Source organism: Falco cherrug, chromosome 4 (assembly GCF_023634085.1).
Source record: "Falco cherrug isolate bFalChe1 chromosome 4, bFalChe1.pri, whole genome shotgun sequence".
NCBI classification, from domain to species: domain Eukaryota; kingdom Metazoa; phylum Chordata; class Aves; order Falconiformes; family Falconidae; genus Falco; species Falco cherrug.
In genome coordinates, this window is record NC_073700.1 from 6,575,333 (window position 1) to 6,600,355 (window position 25,023).

General features: G+C 46.2%; 1 protein-coding gene and 1 long non-coding RNA gene across 3 annotated transcripts; both read left to right on the forward strand.

The window, feature by feature from the left end:
• The first annotated feature begins 3,107 nt into the window (after nucleotides 1-3,107).
• Nucleotides 3,108-4,408, forward strand: LOC129735935 (uncharacterized). Its single transcript, XR_008731960.1, has 3 exons — nucleotides 3,108-3,473; nucleotides 3,794-3,910; nucleotides 4,193-4,408. It is a non-coding gene; the product is annotated as an uncharacterized LOC129735935 (long non-coding RNA).
• A 337-nt stretch (nucleotides 4,409-4,745) lies between these two features.
• On the forward strand, nucleotides 4,746-23,834 carry LOC102051445 (inter-alpha-trypsin inhibitor heavy chain 4). 2 transcript variants are annotated; one of them, XM_055708597.1, is made up of 23 exons: nucleotides 4,746-4,854; nucleotides 6,905-7,065; nucleotides 7,365-7,469; nucleotides 8,150-8,312; nucleotides 8,398-8,508; nucleotides 8,588-8,716; nucleotides 9,584-9,700; nucleotides 10,279-10,447; nucleotides 11,397-11,513; nucleotides 13,029-13,210; nucleotides 14,076-14,258; nucleotides 14,818-14,957; nucleotides 15,590-15,744; nucleotides 16,245-16,277; nucleotides 16,610-16,666; nucleotides 17,814-17,846; nucleotides 18,480-18,533; nucleotides 18,843-18,881; nucleotides 19,357-19,470; nucleotides 20,120-20,294; nucleotides 21,784-21,938; nucleotides 22,836-22,938; nucleotides 23,499-23,834. In XM_055708597.1, the coding sequence occupies exons 1-23, from the start codon at nucleotides 4,780-4,782 to the stop codon at nucleotides 23,572-23,574; spliced, it is 2,646 nt and encodes an 881-aa protein (XP_055564572.1). In that variant the 5' UTR covers nucleotides 4,746-4,779; the 3' UTR covers nucleotides 23,575-23,834. The 2 variants fall into 2 exon arrangements, with proteins under 2 accessions (XP_055564572.1, XP_055564573.1); XM_055708598.1 differs by lacking the exon at nucleotides 18,843-18,881.
• The last annotated feature ends 1,189 nt before the right edge of the window (nucleotides 23,835-25,023 follow it).

Here is a 25,023-nt window from a genome sequence, read left to right on the forward strand (position 1 = left end):
GCTTGGCACACTGTGGTGACTCATTTCAGCGTAGGCCTGGACTGATTCTGCAGACACGCTGGCATTACGGGCTATGGCGTACTCTGCCGAATGTGAGGAATACACCCCCGCGTGGCACCGTTTTGGTGTCAGTGCAATTTCCTCACGCTGTGCCCTCACCAAGAGGGAGCCAAGGGCCTGCTTAAAGGGCTGCCACAGGCACCCAGGGATTTCACCCGGAGCCATGCCGACCACCGCGGTGCCCTGCCGAGGCCCCTCAGGGTGGGGGCGTCCCATGGGGCAGCCCCCCGGCACTCCTTCATGCCCGGCCTCCTGCCTGCCGCCCACCTGGCCTCCACAGTGCCGTGGCCCCCGCATGTGGTGTGCCCAAAGGTGAGGTGCCAAGCTGCTGGTGTGCCCCCAGTGCTGAGGGAAGGCTTCCAGCACCTTCCCCAGTGGCTTTTTCCTCATGTCCCCTGGGACGAAGCGAGAAGTGGGATGGCAGCAGCACGGGCGCCGTGTCCCATCCGAGCGAGGGGGCCGAGCGACCGGCTGAGCGTCCGTACGACAGCAAGCACGTGCTGGGTGGCAGCTGGGTTTTTGCAGCTCTGTTGACATCTTGATTTGCTGCATTAAACATCCAACCTGTTCTCCCCCAAGATTATAAACTGGAGTATTGCCTTTCAGCTGGATCTTGGTGCTGGAACGCGGGTGATCCTCTGCTTTGTGGGCGCCCACCGCCCCTCTCGCACACCCCGAGTCCCTGGCGCACAGCTGGGGATGGTAAGGTAGGTGCCACCTTTATTTAAAGAGCTACTTTAATTTTGCATAGGCTAGAGGTGAAAGCGGTAATGAAGGTCTCCATGCACCGTGAAGAACATCACGTGTGCCTTTTGCATCCCAAACACTTGATGGATAAAACACACAGACGACACCCACAAAGCTCCCAGAGAGGGAGCTGTAAGGCAGCTGCAGGTCCTTTGGGTTCAAGGTTTTAGAGGGAGGTTTCCTTAAAAAAATTAAAATATTGCTGGTGCCTCCTCACAGGTAACTCAGCACTGCCTTTGCCTCTGAGAAAGGCCCCTTCCAGAGCTCTGAAGGAAAAAAGAAAACAAAACAAGGTGGGGAAAAAAGTTCCAACCCTGATAACACTGGAGCTGTCTCTGCATCAGGTTTAAAAAAACCCTCCTCAATTAATCTGCGATGAGAAGTTGGCAGGAGGTTGTTTAATAATATAAAAAATGATGGAGAGGGACAAGTGGGGCAAAACGTTATCGCTTTCTGTAGTATGCCACGAGTGACTGAGCTTTGCAGGTTTGCTCGGTGGGGAGCAGGAGAGGGGTGCTGTATTTCAGAACCCGTTTTGGACATGCCGGCGCTGATCTGGCAAAGCACAGAAGCCTCTGTGTCCCGCAGGATTGCAGCGCGGGTGCAGCGGGGGAGCAAAGTAAGTTATGTATTAGAAACCTGGGATTTTCCTAACTGCTTTATTTCCAGGATGTCCTCTGGTTCGATCACTTGTGATGCTTCCCAGTGTGACAGTAAGTGCTCAGGACCAGGTACCTTTTTTTTTTCTTTTTTTTTTTTTTTTCCTGTCTTTTAAGATGAACTTCATTTAAAAAAATATGCATTGGAGGTAAATGTGGGACAAAGTTGCTCCTGGCTTCTGACAGCAAGGTCCATGCTGTCCTGGGTGAACTGGAGGGACACCCCCCCGCCCCGCCCCCAGCCTTGCTGCTCTGCTGGGAAAGTTACTGGCGGCTGCTGCAAAACAGGAGATACTTGTAGGTAAGAAGAACAAATAAAAAGCTGCCTAGATAATTTTTTGTCATCTTTTCCTTTGTCCTTGTGACTCTGCTAAGTGCAATCACAGAAAATGTATTTTCTCCTTTTTCCCTTCATTTTCTTAATAAGAAATAGTGACAGAGAAGTGTCTGAACGAAGCCCCGGGGTGTGAGGGTTTAGATAATTTTGCACTCCGAAGTGTCTCCTGTTGAGATGGTGGGTTTAGTTCCCTCCTCCAAGGTGATCTGAAATCGTGTCACACCATGTTCATTCCTCAGAGCAAGGAGCACCGGGTGCTGCAGGATTGGTGCCCAGTGCCCTGGCAGCAGCGGGCACTGGATGTCAGTGGGGGTGGCTGTCGGTGGAGGCTTGTACAGCAACAGGGCACAGTGCTCAAGTCTGGGGACAAGGCTGAGCACGAGGATTTTCCTGCAACCGCTTCAGTGAGCCACCGAGGGATGCCAGAGGGATTTCACAGCTTCCCCGGGTGCTGGCCGCCTCCGTGGGAGCGGGGCAGAGCCAACCACGCAGCCTAAGTCTGTGCAGTTAAAGCAGCTCTTTAATGCCCGTGGGATTTTACATGTGGGTATTAGAAAACCGATGACAGATCCACTTAATTAAAGCTAAAGCTTTGGCTCTTCAGGATCTTAGACCACTAAGTGTATAAACCCGTGTATCTGAGGGGATTAAAGCATTACATGAGTTGTAGCAGTTAATCAAATGTTTTAATTTTTCTCTGTTAAAATGTACATATTTACATGTCCTGCTATAAACAAGATGGTATTCGCAAGTAGTATAAGCAGTCTGCCTGGAAAAAGTGAAGTTTATTTTTTTTTAAAGTTACTTAAAGCACAGGCCTCGTAAGACGAGGCTGTGCTCGACAGACTCTTCGTGGTGAACTTCTAAATGTCTGTTGACATTATAACTACTGAGCCCTGCGTCAGCATCTCCTCACAAATCCGAGGCCACCAGAAGCATGCTGTCCACCGAGACTCTTTGTAAAATAGCAGAGAAGCAAACCCAGATGCAGGCATTTCCACAGGATCTCTGTGTTAATTCAGGACAATCAATGGCACCGCCTACCGTGGAGTTATAAGGGGAACCTGCTGTCAAACAGCAACACGGAACAGTGGTTTGCGCTGACAGCCTGCAGGTTCAGGGGAGAAAGGACTGTCCGCTACCCGGGAGCTGCCGGCACAGGGCAGAGGGGCAGGGAATCGCGGTGGGAGGGCAGGACTCAGCCTTCATCTGCTCGGGGCTGGGGGCAGAGGGGCGTCTGTCTTGGTTGCATCTCTGCACAGCACCGGCTGCTTACACATCACTCTACCCGTATACGCGTGCTCAGATAAATGCACACAGGAACCAGGGGCTGACGCAGCAGTGGCGTGTGCTTAGAGATCCTCTGAACTACAGCCCTGGGGGATGTTATTTTTTCATGCCCTGTTGACATTTTCAAGATTTCAAACATTTTATTTTCTTGTGCTCGGCATGCATGAACAAATGAAGCCCGCGGAAAGCTTTCCAACCAACCAAGCAAGCCCAGACGTGTGGCATAGGAGTGGCTCCTAGCAGTTTGCTCCCTGGCCCCCCTTTCTTACCTTGATTTCCCCAGCTGAAGAGCTGGTCTTTCCAAGATGGAGGAGAGAACGTTGCTGACATTGGTGGTCTTCTCCTCACTCGTAGTGTTAGCAGAAACTATTGCTCAAAAGGTATTTGCTCTATTTTTATTTTTTTTTTAACAATGAGGTGACTTTTTGAAATGGATTCTGCCCAGGGTCTGGTTACCCCTCCACCTAAAAAACCAATTATTTCCCCACAAGGTGTTAAAAATGCTTTGTAGAAGAGGCAGATGTTATTACTACTCAGAGATGGAGAAATATCTTTTAAATAGTCATGTGAGCTGTCTTGCGTTAGAAGGCTACCTAAACACCGCACAAGTGAGGATGTGATTTAGGAATTGTGCTAATGTAACACTTTCTATAATTATTTATGTACAAAATTGGACTTTTAAGACAATTTATTTTTCCAGGGCTACAAGCCAACCCTTGACCAACAAAAACTTCACAGGAATTGCTCGGAGTGCCTGTTAGATGAAGATATTATTATAAAATAGGAGGTGAAAAGAGTCATCCCGCTCAGTCTGCAGGTAAATTCAGGTGCAGAGCTCTCCCAGCCGCTCACCTTTTGTGCAAACAGCCCCACCGAGCACACGGGTTAGAGGCAGCTTTGCAGCATCTCCAGCTGGATACATCGCAGCTGTGGTAGGGCCGCACCAGGCCAGATGTGCTCCCCTGCACAGCTGCTGCATTCATTTATGGGTGGTTTGTGTCCTCTTTGTACAGGTACATATGTGTACGTACAGGCACTGACGACGCCTCTCTCCCCTGGCAGTCCAGGCAAGGTCTGATACTTTATTTTTACTGTTCAGGTAAATACAAGCCACGACTGACTTTGCTATTTGACGAACAAGGATTATGGCTCATCCAAGGAAGCAAAAAGGGACGTTCCAAGAGGGCCACTCCATGCCTCTCACGGGCCAGCTGGGCAAGCAGGAGCAAGGTTTGAGAAGCCACCAGCTGTAAAATCTCACATGAATGTTGCATGTTTTGGCAACCTCCAAATCTCTGAAAGGCTTGAGATATTTGAAAGGGCTCATCCTTAACATTGATTACTGTCGGATGTGGTGGAGGTTCGTGCATCCAAAAATGCAGCTTGTTGCACAGATCAGTTCATCTGCCAGTGGGATTTCATGTATCACAGTGAGATCTAAGTTTAGAAAGAAAACATAAGGATTTCTTAACTTTATGCATTATGAAACATTAAAATTCTAATGTTTAACAGCAAAGATCTGTTGGAAAAATAAATGTTAACAGAGTCCAAGTTTTACCTATGTTTAACATGTAAATACTAAGTTGCTGGGTCTCTTCAAAGTCTACATAATATCCCCAAGCACAAGTTACTCATTAACTGATCCAGATAAACAGAGTTTTCATTTGAAAATCTGGTCTTCCCAAAATGGAGGAGAGAACGCTGCTGACATTGATGGTCTTTTCCTCACTCATAGTGTCAGCAGAAACTATTGCTCAAAAGGTATTTGCTCTATTTCTTTTTTGACAATATCTCGTTTGCTCAGCTGGTGATCTGGCGGTACACAGGAGCTGGCCAGGTAGCACAGGTAACCACTGGTAACCAGCACCTGTGGCGCCTTGGGTGTGTTGCGATGTGATCTCAGAGCTTTGGGTCCTTTTAAGGCCTTTTTGGTTGTTTGTTTGGGCTGTTACAGTATAAACGTGGCAGGAGAGCATTTGCAGGTGTGTCTGAACATGCTTTTCCGCAGGGATGTAAAATATCAAATGTGAGGGGTCAGTGGGTCTCCCTCAGCCACCTGGTTGGGGTTTGGATCTCGCCACAGTTCCAGCAGGACCGAACAAGGCCCGTTGCACTGCCAGGGGCTTCTGATGGGCACTTAGTAACGCGTGTGGCATGGGAAAGAGGGGAGGAGACAGCTGTTTGTGCTGTCTGGAGGAGCAAATTGTTTTGCATCATGCGCGCCAATGGTCTGATTTTAAAAATATCAATATTTTTGAGCCTTGTCTTGGAAGGGTTTTATTTCCATCGTTCCTATTCACCAAAGTGTGAAATGCCACCAAAATGCAGGTGGGTTTCGGGTGGCAGGGACAGGTCTGGTGGGTGCTGCCAGGGCAGCCAGGGGCTCTGCAAGAAGCCGTCGGTGGATGCGGTGTACGGACCCGTGGTGCCTCAGGTGCCCCACTGCTTTCAGGTACCCCCCCGGGGCTGCTTCCCTCCTGCCCCCTCACTAAGGGCACAGCGATGCCCCTCACCATGCTGCGCCCCACTGCGCCCTCATTTCTGCTGGTCACAGCCTAAAATACTGTTGGGGCTGGGAAGCGCGGGGGGTGCGGGTCCCTGTCCCCTCATCCCCCGCAGCATCCCTGCGGTGCTGGTGGCAGGGTTTGGGCAGGGGAAGGTTTGTAGAGGGCAACCTCCTCCTGTGCTGGGGGGCTGTGCCGCGATGGCCACCACGTGCCTGCACTGGCCCAGCAGGCCACGGCTCAGGGCTCCTTGGTCATGGCAGAGCCTCCCCTCCAGGTGTGCCAGAGGCAGGTCCGAGCGTGGCAGGGCAGCGAGTGCGAGTGGAGGTGCCAGGAATGCTCAGAAACCACTCGATGCTAGAAGAGGCCAGTGGATGCCATTAATTGGCGAACAAAGTAGATGGCGGAGATGAATTATCAAAATAACTAAAGATCAATTCGCCGTTCAAAAGGTTTGTGAGGCTGGAAAGTAAAAATGGAAGTGCAACAATCTGCTTTGATGCTGAGCTTTTTTATTTTTAGAAACTCTTGGGCTGTTGTGAGGCTGGTGATGGCCAGATCAGCCCTTCTTAGTGTCACTGCCGAGACCCAGGTAGGGACTTCAGAACAGACAGACATCCTAAATGTGAAAGAAGGGTGTTTAGAGGTAGTTGCTCCAGCAGATTCCCAGTCCAGCCACCCCATGGGGTGTTCCTGGGCAGCTCCGGGACAGTCCCCTCCTCCCTCGAGCGTTGGGGGCCCTGGGAGCACCAGACCAGGAGAAACACAAGCGCTCAAAGGGCATTGCTGCTTGTGCAACCAGCCGTGGGGCTGGAGGGCCACGTGGGGTTTCCAACCTGCTGAACGTCATATGTGACACGAGGCACCGAGCTGAAAAACAGGCAGCAAAGTCAACAGCTGGGAGAGCAAATAAAGAGTCACTCAAAAAGCGAGCAGGTCTCCTCCATAGGTTGGGTGCTTAAAGAGGCATCTGGTTTTTCTGAGGTTAATCTCAGGCAATGTGTTGGGGTGACACAGCAGCTGCTTCAGGGTACCCCAAGGAGAGAAGAGCACAGAAAAAGGCTCGACAGAAGCCTTCTGTGGAACAACAGCACGCAGCTGTAGCTGCAGATTTTGCGTGGGGCTGCGGTCACAGCTGCAGAGATGCGAATGAGCAGATATCTGGCCATGCTGGTCATGAACCACCACCCCAGCTCCAGCCAGATCTGACAGTTTGTTCCCTCACCAAACTTTTCCAATAACATCCCCCAGGTAAGGAGCAAAAACTGAGTGTTTCTGTTTCAGGCTGGGTTTTTTTTTTTTTCCAGCATGCCATTGAAATCTACAGCCTCCACGTGGACTGCAAGGTCACGTCACGATTTGCTCACACCGTCATCACCAGCAAAATTGTCAACCGAGCTAATGAGTCCAGAGAGGCAACTTTTGAAGTGGAGTTACCCAAGACAGCTTTCATCACCAACTTCTCCATGTAGGACCAGTCCTTGCCTGTGCTGTGGAGGAGGCAGCTCTGGGGGCTGGGGGGTGGAAGCCAGCAAAAAGCACAGAGAGCTGAGCTCTGGAGGGTCCCACACACAATGCTCTGTTGCTCCTGCTCCAGTCTCCCTGAGACCCTGCACGGAGCATCCTCCTGGACAGGGAGGGATGTGGGAGCCAACCACTGTCCCCTGCTCATGCTCTGAGGGAATGCCACAAAGTGCAGCATTCCTCTTGTTTCTTTCCCCAGCGCTTTCCTTCTAATATTAATTAATTTTTATGGAAACCAAACAGGTCTATTGACGGGAAAGTATACCCAGGAATAATAAAGGAGAAAGTTTCTGCTCAGAAGGAATATGACACTGCAGTCTCGCGCGGGCAGAGCGCCGGCCTCGTCAAGTACGTTGCCACCCTGAGTAAGGCTGCTCTGATGCTCCTCGGCGCCTCGTTTGGCTGGGGCAGGTTAAACCCTGGAGCCAGGCACCTCTCAGTGGGGATAAATGTGAAAAGCAGCCTGGGCTTCTCGTTGGGAGGGACAGGGTGTGGGTGTGTCTAAGTTCTCTCTATATACACACATATACATTCACATATATTGATGATTTATATCTGGTCCTGCAATGGTTTTGGTTGGGGGTGTCACCGTTAAGTGCTGCCCTGGGACTTGCTGTCACGTGGGAGCACCTTGCCAGGCCGGGATGATGCTCAGTCGCTGAGGCTGCTTCCCTGCGAGAGCAGCAGACTGTGGCGTTTGAGCCGGCATCACGCTTTCAGGGTTTATTTAATCTGTGCTTCCCGTGTATTCACCCCGCTTCTGCTTGGTCCCAGCTTGAGGCACGCAGAGGTTTCTGCTCCGTTTCTCAGCTTGCATCTGCAGCACCCATAGCACGCAAACGTAATATAAGTAATGTATATAATACCACCCGCCATGCAAAAAATCTTCTCTATTATGAATAAGATTTGCTACTACTTTTATTTATTCTATGCGTCCCCTTGGCCATTATGTAGCACGCTTCATAAACTTTGGCCACCACCAGCAAACCCTCCCGGCAGGAGGTAAGTCTCTCTTCTCCCCTTGCCAGAATCACGGACAGAAAACTGGAGCAGTTTCACGTGTCCGTCAGCGTTGCGGCCGCCAGCAAAGTCACTTTTGAGCTGATGTACGAGGAGCTGCTGAAACGGCAGCTGGGCAAGTTCGAGCTGCTGCTCAAGGTCCGGCCGAAGCAGCTGGTTAAGCATTTCCAGGTGAGCTGCCCCTTACCAGGGCAGGGCAGGGAGCACCGTAGCCCTGTTCCCACCAAGATGCTGATGCCGCCTTCTCTGCTGTCAGATTGATGTGCACATCTTCGAACCCCAAGGCATACGCTTCTTGGCGACGGACAGCACGTTCATGACAAATGAGTTAACTGAGGCGCTCACAAAAGTGCAGACCGAAACCAAGGTAAAGCAGCAGCTGCCAGGTATTGCCGCCAGTGGCAGCTTTATGTTGCTTTAAATCTTTTCTTCTGATTGCTTTGCAGGCTCGCATTTCATTTAAGCCAACTGTAGATCAACAGAAGATAAATCCTGAACTCGACGAAACCCTCCTCAACGGTGATTTTGTTGTACGCTATGATGTTAAAAGAGGTGCCACCGCAGGTGTTATACAGGTAAAGAAGAAATAGAAATAAAACCACTTTCAGATCATAGATAAGTCTGAAGGTGAAGTCAAATCAGCCAAACATCAACATTTACTTTGAAATGCTAAGACTGACAGTAAAAGAACTTTTCTTCAATCCAGGGACAGCACAAAGCGGTGCCGACTTTCGGTAAACCCGCAGACAACAGATGTGTTGCAAGAATGGGTCATCCATGAAAAAATAAATCTTTCAGATTTTGTTTCAATACCAAATCTATACCGCCACTATATAGATGTCTCTTGACATATTTTTGTTGTTGTTGTTGTTATTATTTTGGCTGATCTAAGGTGTATTTGTGGCTACCTACAAATGAAGCTTAGAGGAATGTGATTTATGTAACTATTAAAATGACTGCTTGGTTTTCTTTTTTTCCTTGTGACAACTGAAGCATAACTAAAGAGAACAGAAACTTAAAAATATTTATGGACCAAAGCATATCCTAGGGAGTGAAGTACATTATTTTCCATACCATTTCATTAATATAGTATACTAAATGTGCTAAAAGATGACAGTCGACAAATAGAGATGTACCAATATGCGATAACAAAGAAGTAACATAATATACACTGATAATACAGAGGTCTCACACATATGGCACTGAGGCTTATAATATATGTATTTTATATATACACACACATATACATGCTGTTCTCTTGTAATTTGCTCTCTACAGATAGTGTCCCTTCCAGCTAGGAAATACATTTTGATAGTCCTTTGATTTGAGCTTGCCTAGAAGAACAGAATACTAGGCATGCACCCTTCTCCTTGCTATGCCAGAATGTTAAGATTTATTTATCCAGGTGTCATTTGAACATGATTTCACATGTTGTATTTCAGATTGTCAATGGCTATTTTGTGCATTACTTTGCACCCCATGAAATGCCGGTGTTTCCCAAAAATGTCATCTTCGTTATAGATCGAAGTGGCTCCATGGCAGGCAGAAAAATTGAGCAGGTAACTTACCCCAGAGCGGTGGCCTCTGCTGGCGTCAGGCCCACCCGCCGGCCGGTGGGCGAGGTGGCTGTGGATTTGACTTTTGAAGCACGTGCTGGTTTTGTGGAGAGCAAAATCTTCAGCCGTTACAGAAACACTCAAAAATACGTACGCACAGATTTACACTGTTGGAGAGCAACACTTCTCTGACACGGCTCTTCTCACGGGTATCAAACACTAAGGCAGACAGCACTTTTTCTGTCTCTATCTTTGCAAAATAATATGCTTCTAATTTTTTTCTTTAATGAAGTTTAAAGAATTAGTCTGTTTTACCTTTACCGATGACTGTGTATATAGCTTTGCTAGAGAGCAGACAAGCCTGCTACAGCCCTCACAGGTGCTTTTTTTTGTCCATAAGTTAAGTTAATTGGCTGTTTCTGATGGTCTCAACCTGAAAAACACCATTAGGACTAAATAAAATCATTGGGCTGCATCTTGAGTAGTGCTGCAGGGAAACCCCCTTATTATCCTGCCATTCCAATTCCAGTTCTGGCAGAGAAGCAGAAATAGTCCAAGTGATTGTTTTCTCGTTGGCACAGACGAGGGATGCCCTGCTGAAGATTTTGCAAGACCTCCGTCCAGAAGACCGTTTCAGCTTTATCACCTTTAACAGCAAAGTGGCGGAGTGGAAGAGCTCTTTGCTGCCAGCCACTGCGGAGCATGTGGCGAGTGCTACGGGATTCGTGCAAACTCTTTCTGCTGGTGGAGGTACGAGGCACCACCTAGATGCTTGTAACCACAAACGGGCACCCAACAGAATATATTGCTTAGAATAAAATTGTGATTTTTATCAGTCATAGACTGCCACAGAACTACCGTCAGTGCTCACAAAGCAAGTCGGTTTTTAGTAGTTCTGAGTGGGATAGAAAGGCTGGTTATGGGAGTGGACGGCTTGGCTGCATCACATCTATCAACCATACAAGCCACAAAGCTTCATTTGGGGTTTTTATAACAGAGATGGCTGCAAGATTTCCCAACAGTATATTTGTTCTATGAAAAAATGGCCATTCACTCAGTATTTGACAGCAATCAGCTGATTATTTCTTTTTTTATATATCAAGGGTCCCCTTGTAAAATCAGGGGCATAAAATAAAATGCATCCGAAGTTATACTCCTGTGTCAGCCGCGCTGCAGAAACAGAATAGGCAAAACAGGTGTGAAACCTTTCAATTGGTGCACCGCTCCATGTGTTTTATTATTCACTTTTAAACACATCTAAAAGGCTGTATCTCCTGTTAATGTGATGCTGTTAGTGTTAACGTCGGTTTCCTTATCCCCGGCGCTAACACCAACAAAGCCCACCTGTGCCCAGCTTTTATCTTTGACCTCTCAGATAAGGCTAGGAGACACTTCTTAGATGCAGGTTAACAGACGACAGTGTGTTTATTTAAGTGCTTTTTAACGGCTGTAGACATGTTTGTACTGCCCGTGACATATGTGTGGAAAATGCTCCCAAAAGAATCCTCCAGCATTGCCATCACAATATAATACACTGTAATTAAGCCCAGTAGGCTAAACCCTCCAATCCCCACCTCTCTGAAGTTTTCTTCCTGCAGAAAACTTTAAACAACTCTGCAGGGCCTCTGCAGATGAAGTGCACAGATTTCTTCCGATGATTATCCCTTTCAAGAGAGTGATGCCTGCTTTCTCATTACAGGCACAGACATCAACCGTGCCCTGCTGACTGCCGTGAGCGTGCTGGATAAAGCCGAGAGGCTGCCTGAACGGAGCGTCTCCATGATTATTTTGCTGACAGATGGCCAGCCCACTTCTGGTGAGTAAATACCAGCCTCAGCCTCTTCTCCCCTCGATTCTTTTTTATCTTTTGCACTTGCATCCCAGATGTTGGGAGACACAGTCTGCGTTTCAGGAGAGCTTTGGTGTCAGCAGGCTGGGCTATCGCTGGAGCTGCGGCAGAGAGGGGATGGTTATGGGAGGGCTCCGGCAAGGGCTGCCAAAGGGGATGGCAGAGCCCACCTGCCCACGGCTCCGCGTCCTTTAGCTGGCAACTGCTTTGCTAAATTGGCTTCACAGTTTATAAACTGAAGGGAAATGCTGGAGATACTCCAGGCACAGCTGTAACGTGGAAGTACAATACTTAGAGCCGAAACACAGACATTCTGCATATATTATGTGTGGTCCCATTTGAGCCGAAACATGGCAATTTTGCATATATTATGGATGGTCCCATTTGAGGGGTGTTGCTTAGATTTCTCCACCCTCCTTGCTCCAAACTTGAGATATCTTCAAGGTGCCTCTTGTTTGGTATTCTTTTCCATGTCTAGCTCCTAACTAGTGACCAGCTCTGATAGCACAAACCAGAGGGTTGAGATAGAAATAGTGGGTTAAATAAGCAATAACTCCCCATGCAACGGCACAAACATCACTTGTTCTCAACGGGAGTTTATCTAACTTCTGTGTGGCCCCAGCACCTCTCCGAGACCAGCAATATTAATTCAGCTGTAAGCCCCTGAATAAGATCAGTCCGCCTTTCAGGTCATAGGATCCGTACTGCTTTGGGGTTGGTTTACTTGTTTGGGGTCTTTTAGCAAAATTCAGCTTACGGTGCCACCTGCTCAGCGCAGCCCGAGTCTCAAACACCCTGAGCATGCTGCACATCCACACACCAGGTGAATGCTGTGGCATCACTGCGTATGCTGCCTTCCTCGGCAAAGCAGGCTGGGAGGGAAAAAACAGAGCTGCTCCCATGTGTTGCTACAGGCAGTGCCAGCTCCTGCCTGGAAATGCAGGTAGAGCAGTTCTGCGGCCCTCCAGGGTGAGCTGATGGGGTGAAAATCTTTTCCCTTTATCACACAAGGGGGCTGGGAGAGAAGCACGGCTGAGTTAATTTGCAGTTTGTCTGAATTACCCCATTAACCAATCCATTCTCCGAAATCACACTTAGCATTTTTATGGATACTCGTCTTCCCAGCTTGAACAAGTGTTCCCACCCCTTGCACTGTTGACGTGTAGTGTGTGTCCCTTTTGTCCTAAAAACCCTCCCCTGGCCCCTGCAGCCTTGTAAAATATCTTGCACTTCGCCATGAGGACAGGAGTAGGAGTTAGTACGAGTCATTGGGGGGGAGAATCAGGGTCTAACACCCCATACACCGAGTGGTGCTTTCATCTCCAATTCAGCTAAGGGGATTCTGTCCCATATATTTTTAATATTTGATTCTGAATTATTTTTAAAAGACTTCAGGCATTATTTTCCATTAAACCCGCCGCTGTCTTTGTGTACCTTAAAAAACCCGACCAAACAAGGGTATGCTTGTTGGTTCAATTCCAGGTGAGAGTAATGTGGAAGTAATTCAAGAAAACGTTCAGAAAGCAGTCAGTGGGAAATGCGCTCTGTTCTGCCTCGGCTTCGGGTTTGATGTCAGTTATAATTTCCTGGAGAAGATGGCCCTAAGCAACGGGGGAATAGCACGTCGTATCTATGAAAACGCTGACGCAGCCTTGCAGCTCCAGGTCAGGGCTAAGGAATGTGCCGAAAAGCCATCTACCAGCTACAGCTTATGCCTGGTCTTAGCAGCCAAGCCACAGATTTTCTGAGATGAAGAGTTGGGTTTGAGTTTATCTATTAATTTTGGGGTATCTGAGGGTTGGTACCCCAACCATGACTCAGCGTTGGAGTCCTCCTCAGATCAGCTGCATCTGGTCAAACCTGGAAACTCACTCATTTCTGTACCTCTGCAAACAGACAAATTGTCTGGGGGGGTGATGGTGGGAAAACTTCTGTTCTTGGGTCCCTTTTCAAGCCGCTTGAAGTACCACCTCTGGAAGTTGTTTGTTGTGGTTTCCCTAAAAAAAACGGGGTGGTATGAGGCACACACAGACAAAAGGGCTCTGCAGCACCACCAGCCTGGCTCTTTGGGGTCCATCTGACGAGGCGTTAGAACTTTCGGCACATTCTCTTTTTTGGGAAGCCACTTCTACCAGGTTTGGTTGGCTGTGCAGAGACTGTTTGCTGAACACTAGCCCAGAAAGAGAAAGATTAATCCTCAGGATCAATAAAACTTAAAAAATCTGCTGTGGAAAGTGGCTAAAGTAAAACACCCAGCTGGGTGGGATGGTGATAATGGGGATGCTGCTTGGGTACTTACATTACCATGGGAGATACAGTTTATATGGCATCACCAGCCTGGCTGGACAAGGTGAGCTGAACCTTGGGAAGAAAGGAATTTGGTTTTTTTTCTAGATATGCAGCAGTCTTAGACTGCTGGAGAAGAAGCTTTGCTGCCTTATTTTTAAGGGGGGTTTAGACATTCAACATACTGCTTTGCATAATTTTGCAGTCATTTGTGAACACTCTCTCTTCTCTGCTTCTCTTTAGGGCTTTTATCAAGAGGTGGCTACCCCAATATTAATGAAAATTGAAATGCAGTATCCAGAAAATGCTGTTGAGAGATTAACTAAGAACAATTTTGAGCTGTTTTTTGAAGGATCGGAAATTGTAGTATCTGGGAAAATTAGCAAGGAGCTTGATCTTTTGCCAGTAGAAATTAAAGCTCAGTCAGTAAGTGTTTAGTTTACTGTGAAAAACATATCTCCCTTCTGTCTTTTATGGTGCAATAGGAGACTTCAGGAAGTCTTTTGTGTACAATATGTTCTCTATATTTGGGCATTCAGCTGTTTTCCCATTTCAGGAAAATATTTGAGAATTCAAACAATTTTCCCCTCCTGAATTTGCTACAAACGAAAAACCTTAAAGTATATCCACAAACAAGCAAACATCAATTTTAATCCTTCTAAAACCATACTATTTTGGCCCTTCAAGCATTTTTAGGGAACTGGTTTGTATTTTTATAATGAAGAAAGAAATCTGAATTATTCATCTCAAAAATGTTGAAATTTAACAATTATATACCTCCTTTTTTCAACATTGTTTTGAGTCCAGAAATATATATCCAAAAAAAACTTGGGCTGTTGGGAGTTGCATTTTCCAGTGGGAAAAGACAAAATTGAAGGACAAAAAGGGCACTTTGGTACTGAAAGATGTTCTTTTAAGCCTAATAATATGACTGCAAAAGAAGTCTGGAACTGCTTTTTTGATGGTCAGTTTTCTCCCACTTCAGCATGTTGGTGGCTTGACTCTTAAAGAAGAAGCAAACATCAGAGAGAAGGAGCAAGTATTTCAAAATCAAAGTTACATCTTTGGAAATTTCATAGAGAGACTGTGGGCTTACTTAACCATTCAGCAGCTTCTGGAAAAATCGTAAGCTATTTTAATGTTTTGTACTACAAAGTTTTAACTACTTAGAATTCAGATTCTTAATTCACAAATGATACATCAGAAAACAAAAAGAAACAGAAATATTTCTGCAGATAGTATTAAAAACATAGTATACTGGCAGAAGACTTCATTACTGTATGAGGAACATGGGGTGCCTTTCAGTTTATGATGGTGCTGTATCATTAAATGTGTATATATTTATGTATATACATACATGAAAACATAATATAATATATTCTTCATGACATTACTATGAAATAGATTTTAATCGCATGGATTGTGTTGAGCTGTTGTTACACATCCAAAAATATTGTCTGTAGATAAATGAATGGCAATACTTAGTAAAGAGAACCATAAGTATGTCCACAAGACATTTAATAGTTGATGTACCTATTATTTTTACATATTTGAACCATACATAGGCTCCAGGGTTGCAGACAATTAAGCATCTCCATAATTTCAAGCACGAGAACAGCTGAGTTATCCCAATAAGACTACTTGCCCTTTAATAACAAAAAATATTTGTTGAGACACAGCTAATATGAAAAAGAATCTGAAGATGACCTGCTCACAGCCTCTATACGTTATTTCTTCATCATTAACCCAGACTTTAGTGTTTCAGCACAAGAAGAGGAGCAGAAAGCCCTGGAGGCACGAGCCTTAGAGCTGTCCCTGCAGTACAGCTTCGTCACACCCCTCACGTCCATGGTGGTCACCAAACCCACTGGCCAGCAGCAGATGGAGCTGGCAAACAAACCCACCGAAGCTGGTAAATGGGGGCATCGAATCACCCTCCTGAAACGTGCTGTTCCTGGGGCTCCGGTATAGGCTCATCTTATAGCAATGTGCCACGGCAGGGAGCCACGCCGGAGGCAGGAGGTCAGGGATTAGCTTCCTTCCAAAATAAACCACACGGGCCTTTTTTAAAAGGTGAAGTGGGCCCTACTACTGAAATGGAAAATAACTTGTTTAAGTATTAACTGAAAGTAACGTAACAGCTGTTACTCAGCATTGCTGCCACTGCAGGAATCTGCACTTTCCTCTGTAGCGTTAACGTGGAAAAATGAACACAGGGGAGGAAAGCACACCATCGCTAGGAGTCTGGCATGTGCTCTGTCTGCCAGTCCTCTAACACAAAAAAAGCTCATCACCCGAAGCCCAACACACACTTTTTTTTTTTTTTTTTTGGGGGTGGGTCTGGTTTGCACAAGGGTAAAGTCATTTAGTGTTGACTGTATGATACTGATCTGTCCCTCTTCTCTGTGTTAGATAATGAGAAGCCCAGCAGTTTTCCAGTAGGAGGTAAATGTTTTCTTCTTTTCCAGTAGCATATTTTCATAATAGTCTCTAATGAAAAAAAAAAAAAAAAAAGAAAAAGAAAAAGGAAAAAAACCTGAGCTCGTGGTGGTTGTTCTATAGTGGGAAGTATCTGAGATTTGTTAAAGCATGTGGAGCAAACCTAAGCGATGACTGCCAAGATCCGTGCAAGGTTTGGGTGGATAACATGGGCAAAGGGAGAAAATCTTCCATTCGGAAAGTCTTGAAGGCGAAAATTGTCTTTACTCATGAGGAAAAGTAGTCCTTTAGTAAACAGTAAATGTGATGTTTTCTGCTTCTTCCTACCATGTGCGAAGCATCTGTCAAAAAAGTAAGCGCAAGATACTTTGGAGTGACTTCTGAGGATGACTTAGGTATTCGGGCTTTTTTCTGTCTTTCTGGACATAATACATCTGTTTGAATATTAATTTTAAACTTCCAGCGTTATGAATCTGATAATCTCAGCTATGATAACACATTATAATGGCAATGCTTCTGTAGCGAAGAGCCCTGGGTTTGCTCTAGTTCTTTCACAGAAATGCGCTGAGGGAATTATAATGCTGTTCTCTGAGGGTTGCCTGTTTCAGTGTGGCGCTGGGGACTCCCATAGCAGAAGCCTCCCTGAGCAGAAGCAGGGCCCAGCAGCTGTCCTGCCCTGCTCCAGGGGCACGCAGGGCTTGGCACTGCCCCCCCCTCAAAGCTCCCTCTGGCTGCAAGAGGAGAAGAATATGAGGCCACCCCAGCGGCACAACCTGTTTCCGTAGCAGGCGCCAAGCCCTACATCAGTGATGGGCAGGCAGGCATGGCTGCTGAAGGGCATAGGGATGTTCCTACTGGATCTGGCATTGGTGCCCAGCACAGCATCACTGAGCAGTGTTGCTCTCCATCGTGACAGATCAGCACAGCCAGAGCAGCTGGGGAGGAGAAGGGGCAAACAGGGTGCTGGGCTACTGGGACCACCAAGGGAGGCTTTGATCTTCTTTTTCGGGTGTTGCAGTTTCTCACATTGAGCTCATCTGATTTGTAACTGCCAGCAGCAGTCTGGTCTGGGGCTGCAGCGCTCCGGAGGGACCACGCTGCCAGCCTGCACTGGTGCTGCAGCTCTGCGTGGAGCCGGCCCCTTTGCAGAGCCTCGTGCTGGGTGCTGGGTGCTGGGTGTCCCCTCTCACCACAAGCACCTGCCTTCGCACTGGGACGGGCAACTTGGCTGCACCCACCGCCGCTCGCCCCTCCGTGCCCCCAGGTGCCAGGCGGGCGAGCCCCCCGGTGTCCAGCAGGCAATCAGATCCCTCTTCGTGAATCCCTTCCTCACCAAGTTCTCAGCAGTTTTTGTCCGTTTCCACCCTCTGGCTGGCAACGCTTCCCAGGGGTCACTGCTTGAGTTCTGTGGGCGCCGTTACTGCAGGTAGTTCGCTTCGGGAGCTGCAGCTGGAGAATTACAGATTTGCTGTTTGAAACGCTCCCGTAAGATATGTAAAGCAATCGTGAATAAAATACAGATACTCTCTTGTCTTTCTCCAGATGCTTACAGGCTGAGGAGTGGATCACCTCCTGGTAAGCGCTCTTCCTTTGGTTTTGTTCAGGATAACTTTATAAAGTTCGTTTCATATGTAGGTTCATAACAACGTTACTTTAATAAATACATTTTGATTGTGGATGCCCACTCATACACAATTTAGTTTTTATTATATGTACTTCAGTCCACAGATATTTTATAATGAGCTATAAACTTTTGAAAACAACCTTGGTCCCTTTTCAGAAATAAAAAATAATTACACCTCCTGAAATGAAGTGTGACACCTCCTGAAACTAAATTTGAAAGATCTGGAAAAGCATGTATGAGTTAAGCTGAAGGAAATGGGTGTAAAAAATACTAATTGACCAGTCCTGGGGTTGGCTGTGTGAAGACAATGTGGGGCGCAGCCTCCTGCAAGGAGGGAACCCCAGGATGCTGCAGAGGGAACCCCAGGATGCTGCAGGGACAGAGCTGGGCAGTGCTGGGAGCTCCCACAGCACAAAGCAAGAGGCTGGGGGCTGCCTGCATGGGGTCCGCACACGTGCACGCGTGGCTGCATCCAAAAACGTCACCGAGCAACGTGTGGGAGGGATTCCCTTGCAAAAGGTGGGAAGGGAGATGCAAGGCATGACAACAAACCAGTGGAACATCGGAAAAACCTTTTCTTTCAGGTCGATGGCGCGCTGAGCCCCAGTCCGGCAGCAACAAGAAGCTGTTGTCAGTAGGTAGTTACTCACAGTCGTGTTAAGAGGAGCTGGGGTGGGTGTGCTGGGTCTGGGGAAAACACAGCTCTACACCCTCACACAGCTTGGGCTGAGCGTGCCCCAGCAGCACAGCCGATCCCAACTGGAACAGGCACTGGGCGTTGTGCTTTTTTTCCCCTTTGGGATGTCCTGTTTTAAGCAAAGCTCTCTGTAGAAGTCAGGGAAGAGCTCTGCTAAAAAGGCTTCTGTCACAGCATTCTTCCAGGTTAGCTAGCCAACTTAGAGCAAAATGTTTCATTAAACTCTTCTTACTAATTTTAAGTATTTCAGTTGCCAGGGTAAGAGACAAATTGAGAGCACAACCTCTTGGTAAGTAATACCTATACTAGTCCTATTTTAATCATCAATATAACTGCAATATATAATTTTTCATATAATTTTTTTTCTGACTGCATCAAGTCTATGAAAACCCTTTACCTCTTCTTGCAAACCTTGGCTGGTTCTTTCCACCTAAGTGGAAAATATCCTTATATCCCATGAGAAAGCCTCAAGGATATAACCACCAACAGAAATGTAGTACAGCAGAACTTCAGCCTCACCTTTTTTAAGGGCTCATTGTCCTTTAATAAACTCTAGGTTTAAAAATCTGCCATTTCATTCATATTGAGATGCTGTGTCTGGGTGTGCTTTTCAATAATGATTACTGTGAGGATTTTAATAATTTTATTCTGTAAAAGCTGTAAGTAATATTTTAGGTATAAATTGATAAATTTTGCTGTGCCTGTCCAAAGGGTACAAGCTAGATTTTCCCTTGTGTGCTAATATTGTTCTTCTGCCTTTTCAGCCAACGAATATCCACAGCTTCTCTTGCAATTACCCAAACAAAATGAAATAATCTGTTTAAATACTGATGGAAAAGCACAGCCTCCTGTCCACCTGCTGTCAGACCCGGAGCAAGGTGAGTGAGCCAGATTGCCCCTGGTACCACGGGCAAGGAGAGCCACTGTGGTCTAGGAGAGCAGCTGGTGTCTTTGGGAATAACCCCCCTCTCGTGAAGGGCTGTCACACTGCTGCCTGGCAGTGACCCGAGAGGCTGTGGTTAATTTTTCCTGTTAGCCAATATTAACTTTCACTGTTGCAACAGCTGAGGGCACTTCTCGCAGGTCTGGTTGTGGGTCACCTCCTTCTCCTCCTGTCACATCTGTGGTCTTTAGGGTTTTCCCCTGCCCAGCCCTGGGGGCTTCTGAGGACATGGAGACCCTAAGCCCCACGGTCCCTACATGCTAATGAAAGACGAACGCTCTTAACGTGCTGCGGTTTGTCTGTGGTCCTCGGAGGAGCTGTGGCCCCCAGGCGCCAGTTGTCAGCTCTCTGATTATGGAGCAGAGCCACCCCTGTGAGAGGAGGTGGTAACATGGGGGGAAACGGACTCTGGTGACCCCACCACAGCCCTGGGGCACGTCGAGCTGAAATCCGGCGTACTGTGCCTCCCAAAACTAGATCTAAGACTGAAGCTGTTTCAGCAACAAAGCTGGCGCAGTTTTATTGAGATCACTTGTACCTTAAAAGCACAGTCGCTTGACAAACTTGTGCTGATGTTGTTAAAGGCCTCACGGTGACAGGGAAACTTGGAGACAGAGTGAATCACTTTGTGCAGTTTGCAATTAGCTATGTGAATCCCCCCACACAAATCCATGTCTCCACGGATGAGATCGTCCTAAGCCACAATAACGGGAGCACTCGGCTGCCATGGACGGAGTCAGCCACCTCCACCATCCAGGGGTAAGAAACATCACCCTGTTCTTTCCCAAACTTGAAAATCCATCAGATCTTTTTTCTCATCCAGGCCTCCGTTTTCACGTTGGCTCAAGCAAACGCTTCCAAATGCCCTTACCCAGTGCATAACTCGGCGTTAGCCAAAGCAGGGAACCTTCCCAATGTCCCATTTCTAGTACAGAGAACAAAAAAGGTTTGATTTTAATTCTCCATTCCTTTTGATTTAAAGAAGCAAAACAACCGCCTGCCTTTCTGCTTCAGCGTCAGAGGCAGACCATTTATCTTCCAAAGAAAAGGACCCGCCGCAGCCCCTGCGCCGGCGCTGTGCCGGCTGCCACCCAGGCTCTGTGTGCCTCCAGCCGCCGGGCGGGTACCGCCAAGTGATGGCTTTGACATTTACTGTCTCTTTTATATATCACTGGGCTCCACACAGGCTGAAGTTTTCTTCCTCCTCAGTTTTAGCAATAACTCACATCTGGGCAGCTGACATTTTTTTTTTATTGGGAGGCATAAAGCGTTTGAATAGCTGCCTGTAACTAAGTGCCCGCTGTTGGAGAAAGGGTGCTTGAAACGTAGACTTTGTTTGTCAGACTAATTAGAGCAGGATCCTTCCCCACCACAAGAAAGAGCTAAATGCTGCCAGCTCCACCAGCTTTTTTGCATTGTAGGGATAAAGCTCCGGGGGAACCTGCTGTTGGTCTGGGGCAGCCAGGACACACTGCGCTCCCTCCCTTCCAGGCAGTTCTAGGCAATAACAGAAGTCCTAAAACAACTGCTTTCAATTATTTTTGTAATCCAAACGGAATGAAGAACATGCTGGACTTATGCCCTTCCATAATTTGTCGTCTGCCAAGCAGAGTGATTCCCCTGCTTCAAGCAGCTGAGCCCTCGCAGCCGCAGTGCTCTGCACGCCAGCGCGTGCCGGCGTGTTTTTGTCGCACCAGACCCGCAAGGGACAAAGAATGACGGAGGATGCTGGTGTTCCGCAGGCCAGCCTGGGGTCAGCATCAAATTAACGGGTTAGAAGAAAGGCAGGGTCTGAAAAAACCTATGCTTTTGATGATGAAAAAACCTATATATATTCTAAATTTACAAAATATCTAAGAAAAAATTATTTCACTTGTCCATAAAGTGGATTGAATTATGTTATCTAGTCTCCCTTTTTACTCCTCAAAATGATGAAAAGGTATTCTTTTTTTCCATCCAAGCATTTCTTGTCATTATGGATAATGAGGTTTTTCACCAGCGAACAGTTCTCCTCTGTTGGTGTATTTGTATGTGACCTGGTAAGAAAAAGACCTGTTGGGCAGCAGACAGAAAAGATACGTTACTTAATATTTTCTAGCTTAAAAATCACCACCCATAGATCATGAAAAATGCAGGAAAGGGACAAAAAGTAAAAATTAAATTATTTTAATTAGTTAATGTCAGCTAGTTAAATACATATTCTTTCTTCATATTCTTCTTGGAAATAATGTTATAATTTACTTCCTAGGCTGAGAGTCTCAGTCGAGAAGGAAAGGAGCGTTACAGCATCGTTGTCTGATGCGGTCACAGTAAAAATTTCCTTGGTAAAGTTTCCAGATGATTTCCTTGGGCTGTATTTCTTGAACACCGACCGCTTTTCTGACCAAGTCAGCGGAGTGCTGGGTATGTATCTTTACGAATGTATGTAGCAAAGATGCTGGGTATGTATCTTTACGAATGTATGTAGCAAAGACAATATTGTAACTAAGGTCCTGAAAGAAGAATATAGTGGGGGGGGGGGGGGGGGGGGTCAGCCACATCGTAAGCCCTTATTCAGATTTTACTTACTTCGGTCCTGACAAGCTCATGAAAAGCATGAAAAGGAATGCTGTAATTCGGGGGTTCAAGAGAAACTTTACATTTAATTTATTCTTTTCAGATAACTAACATCACCCTTTACTGCACCCCTCTGCGAGAAGGGGAGCTCTCACCCAGGAAACATAACATAATGCTTTCTGCTCACTGCTGGTACCACCCTAAAGAGACTAGTATGGCTTTAGAAAACATTACAATAAAGCTAAAATAATAGTTGGGCTCAACCTCAGTAGTGCTGTAGAATGGCATAATTTATGCAGCAAATTCATTTGATGTCAAATAGTGGACTATAAATAATGGACATAAAATTGTGAACCGTCAGGGTTAGAAAATGAAAGCCAGCTGGTTCTGAACCTCTCAACTCCCAAAATCCTGATGGGACTGAAGTTGAAGTTGTTTCAAAAACTTTGCAGAGAAAAAAAAAAAAAAAAAGAAAAAGAAAAAGAAAAAAAGAAAAAAGAAAAAGAAGTAGTGAAACCCCATCAGAGCAAGGCTGAGTCTCTCTGTGGAGGGATGCTAGGGATAACAGGAGAAACACAGGAATATTCTGAACTTATAAGGGAGCTTCCAAATGTGGTCTGTTTGTTTGTTTGTTTTCTGAGGCAGACAGCGGCTTTCCTGGTGTTATAGCTGCCATTACGGTTAAATGAACACCAATACTCAGATATTTTGTATTTTAAAATTATTTCTCTGTGTGTTGCTTAGGTCAGTTTTATTCAAAAGTGCGATTTGAGAACAATTCCAACATCAATCAGCGAGCGGACGAAAGACTCCTAAGTGTGTCTGGATCTGAGCACAAAGTTACCAGGTAACAGATCTGGGATGAGTGACGGACATGCTTTGAGATGCATTTTGTCACCAAACAGCGCAGATCAAAACAAAATGAAACTAAAGGGAGTGTTTTCCTGTAAGAATACGCCCCTTTGGTGTAAATAATAGGAACTTGTGCTTGAGTTTTTCTCTAACAGCCTGCATTTGTTGCTTGTTCAGTGATGCTACAGGGCTCGAGGTTCCTATTTCATAGGGAGGGGAAAATCATTCCCTGGGGCTATGGTTTGTGTGAAAAATGCCTGATAAAGTAAGGTTCTGCTGCACGTTTACGTGGAGGGTGTTTCTTCAGTTGGATTTACCATGAGAAATTTTTTTTTTTTACATTTCCATTGCTTGTAGCAAGTTCCTGGGATGTGGAAGGAATGTTGTAAGCGCGCGGCTTCTGCTCGCTGTCCCCACAGACCCCCCACCGCTGCCCCCAGCCCCGGCACACGCAGGCCCTCGGACTCCTTGTACCATCTGCAGGCCAGAGGTTGATGCTGGGCCTGCCTTCTGATTATTTTATCACAAATTTCTCTTGGTTTGCTTTTGTTTCAGGCAATACAAGAAAGATTACAGGCTTGAGTCAGCCAGTGATCCTGTTCCCTGCTGGTCGATAGATCTAACTCCCTAGAAAAGAGTATTCTGGAACAGAAAACTATGCAAATGATGCGCTTCCAAATGTTTTTGATACTTTGGCTCATCAAGAAAACCACACAGTTAAAGCCTTACCTGTTACTATATACAAATACCACAAATATTTTACCTTGAAATAATTATATCCAAGATGAGTACATGCTTGCTTGTTTGTTATTTTAAAATGGTTTATAATACTCAATGTGGTTATGTCATTGAAGATTTATATGAATGAACTGAATAAAATTGATAATTTCAGCTCACAGCTTGATATGGACACACAGACCTAGGTTTCCAAATGAAAATAAGTCATGGCATCACCCAGTCCAACAAATGTGTCACACAAGCTAAAGGAGTATTAGTTTACCATTTCTCTCATTTTTTTATTTTACGGAGAAAAACCCCTCAGCCTTGCCGCATTAAGAAGGTTCTTTTAGAGATTGATCCGCAACAGTGGTCAAAGCTGATGAAATCGGCAATAGGACCACGCGTGGGGAGGACAAGGCACACACCGTCCCATTCAGTGCTGCAAAGTTCCCAAGGCTCTGCTTTAAATCCATCCGCAGAACAGACCTCTGGCTTGTTGCCAAAGCCAGCATTTCAACCCTGAAATTTCGCAGCTTTTTTTGGTGCCGTTTCATACAAGATTTTGCAGACATTGGAAGCCGTTTTACATATAACAAATGACTCAAAACAGCCCGTGGTGCACAGGGGTAACAGTTCAGAGGAGACATACGCACAGAAGCTTCTGCCCATGGAATGCAAGTTGTAGTTTTAGTCTTCAGGTTTTTTTCATAAATTTTAATTCCAAAATGATTTTGTGTTTTAGAATTTCCTATGTTACCTTTGACCTATAAATATGCCGGCACTACAGAAGGTTAAACAAAAATTGCTTTCTATCCTGCCAATAACATATAACTGGAAAAAACTTATTATTTTAAAGCAATGGACTAAAAGAGAAGCAATTTTTTGCCAAAGTCAGTAAGATAAAACAAACTATGTAACTAGAAGCCCGGTTTTTGAAAGAGTTGTGTAGACGTGTTGCCAAGGCATGTTTTCGTGAATTGCTTGTACCTTTGAGATGCAGGTGTCGCTGGACAGATCACATGGCAAACAATGTGGAATTTGGAAACTGGAAACACTGGATCACTTGCTTCACCACATCGTAAACAGGCTTACCAATTTGAAAGGCAGGAGATTATTTCCACTATAAATTAACTTGGTGTTAGAATTACATGCTATTGATGCCGGGTTTTACCAGCAGACTTACTGCAAATTAAAAATTCCCTGCTCTCAGTTTTAGGATGTCTACGTGTTCCCTCCTCCACCTGCCCGCTAACTGCAGGCACAGCAAACAGTGTGGAAGTCAGGGAGCAGTGAGGCATGGCCAGAGGGCATATTTCACTCAGTCCCCACTGCTTTAAGTGAGGCTCAGGTGTGTGCAGAC